Consider the following 2,500-nt stretch of genomic DNA (forward strand, 5'->3'; position numbering starts at 1 on the left):
GATAACGGAAAACAGACGGAATTCGCGGAATGTACCCTTTGAAACGGAATTGCAACTTTCAAACGGAAACATCATTTTGTGCATACAAATTGCCCAAATTCCCCTGTATTTTGGGCTGCAAGTCTAAACTTCTTTCAAATAAACACAACAACGATTGCAACGATAAACAAACATTAATTAAAAATCAAAACCACTGAGAAAATGTCACGTCTGTGCTGAACTCCGCTCCGGCCACGCCTCCCTTTTCAACGGTTGACGCAAAACACCCACATTCAGTCACATTCACTCGCTCGTTTTCCTAATGGCATTAAAAACATTTTTTTGTATTCTGTTCTTTTGATGGCTGGCAAACAACAATCTAAGAAGGGCACGTAATTATTCACTCATTTTAAGCCATCAATCTACCTCAGGGTGAACAAAATGAGCTGAAACGAAAAAAAAACAACTGAATCACCAAAATGTGAAACGGAAAATGCATTTTTTTGAAACGGAAAATCATTGGCCCTTTAAGTGTTTCTTCTGTGTGTGGACCCAATGCAGTCAGTGAGAATTACAGAAGGGCACCCAGACAGTGCTCTGTTCAAGAATATTTCAGACAAAAAACATCATCATTCTTTCCGCCCAGCATTTTTACTATGCTCATAAAACAAGAAAAATACAATTAAAGCCTTCAGAGGAGAAACTCTTGTTTGAGACACACTCCTGCATGTGTGTGTGGCTGTATGGTACCCTGGTGTGTGTGTGACACACTCCCATATGTCTGTGGGTGGCTGTAAGGGCTAACCCCTTGAGTTTGAGTGGAATATAAAGTGTGGGATTATCTCCCAGCGACATCCATAACCATAAGAGTGTGTGTGTGTGTGAGCCACAGTCAGCAACTGGAGTTAAGCCCTGTGGTGTCACTGCCGCCTCAAGACATCAAAGCCCAAAGCCTGAAACACCATCACTGCCTGCCACCACCACCGGGAGGATCCGATCCGATCCTGCCTGGTGCGGCCCACATGCGGCCCATCTCAGGCCCAGGGCGGACCCAGTTTGGACCGCTATCTGAAACCCGAAACTCCCTCACTGCCTGCCACCACCACCGGGAGGATCCGATCCTGCCTCGTGCGGCCCACATGCGGCCCATCTCAAGCCCAGGGCGGACCCAGTTTGGACCGCTATCTGAAACCCGAAACTCCCTCACTGCCTGCCACCACCACCGGGAGGATCCGATCCGATCCGATCCTGCCTGGTGCGGCCCACACGCGGCCCATCTCAGGCCCATCTCAGGCCCAGGGCAGAACCAGTTTGGACCGCTATCTGAAACCCGAAACTCAAGGTCAAATGAAACCCCAAGCAAATGGGATTAAAGACGCGGCTGCTTGGCCTGCTGTACTGTACCACTTAGTGCAAAGGGCAAAGGTTAAAGTGCATCCTCAGGGCGCCTAGAGACGATGCTGTGATCCCGGCTGAACCAGCCCATGCACGTAACGCACGTGTCAACAGAGACCAAAGACAGTCGCGGCTACGTGCCGACCCCGACATTTAGAATGTGCCCCTAGTGGAACTAAATTACAGGCAAAATACAACACAACCTGTGAGGCGACCCAGAAAAACACACACATACACACACGTACACACACGTACACACACACACACACACACACACACACAGACACACCATTTCTGATAAGGATACAATCTTCTTCAAGGACTAGGGCTTCAGCAATCTGCAAAACAAGGAAATAAGAAAAAATTTGAGTGAATACAAATAATTTTTCCACATAAAAGCTGAACTGCTTAATAGCAGCAATGTACAGCAAGTAAATAGATCCATCCTAGAAGCAGAGTGAAAACAGACAGTGAGGTACCCACATGTGTGAATGCTGTGTAGGTCCTGTGTGCTCGACTAAAGGCTAGAGGCTAGAGGCTTCAGGAGACTGAGTGCCTCGCGGCTGAGAGCACCGGCCCAAACTGAACACAGCTCACACACACACACACACACACACAGCTGAGAGCACCGGCTCAAACTGAACACAGCTCACACAGACCGCCTCGACACTAGACAAGAGCGGCTCACACGTCTGGCAGGAGTGGGAGGGAGGGGAGTGACCTCTCTCTCTCTCTTTCTCTCCATTCTTCTGCCTCCCTCCCTCTCTCTCTATCCCTCCCTCTCTCTCTCTCTCTAGATCTCTCTTTCCTTCTCTATCCATCTGCCTCACTCCCTCCCTCTCTACTTCTCTCACTATTGCTATCCATCTCTCTCTCCCTCCCTCCCTTCCTCTCTCACTCTCTCCCTCCCTTTCTATCCATCTCTCCCTCCTCCTCTCTCTATCTCTCTCTCCCTCCCTCTCTCTCTCTCCCTCCCTCTCTATCCATCTCTCCCTCCTCCTCTCTCTATCTCTCCATCCCTCCCTCCCTCCCTCACACACTACAGCTGATTTACATAAACATGAATCACGCAGTTCATGCATGTGAGGCAAACACAGAGACATGTGCAACCAAGGGGGAGCGCAAT

General features: G+C 49.2%; 1 protein-coding gene across 1 annotated transcript in view; it reads right to left on the minus strand.

Annotated features, from left to right (window-relative positions):
• The window catches only part of cnsta (consortin, connexin sorting protein a), a gene marked incomplete at its 5' end in the record, with an annotated part of 37,347 nt that overhangs the window by 23,725 nt on the left and 11,122 nt on the right, over window positions 1–2,500 (minus strand). Inside the window, one exon of the mRNA XM_080850284.1 lies at window positions 1,682–1,712. Coding sequence (XP_080706410.1) covers window positions 1,682–1,712 — 31 coding nt within the window. The remainder of the gene's footprint in view (window positions 1–1,681; window positions 1,713–2,500) is intronic.

Source organism: Sprattus sprattus, assembly GCF_963457725.1.
Source record: "Sprattus sprattus genome assembly, chromosome: 13".
NCBI lineage: Eukaryota > Metazoa > Chordata > Actinopteri > Clupeiformes > Clupeidae > Sprattus > Sprattus sprattus.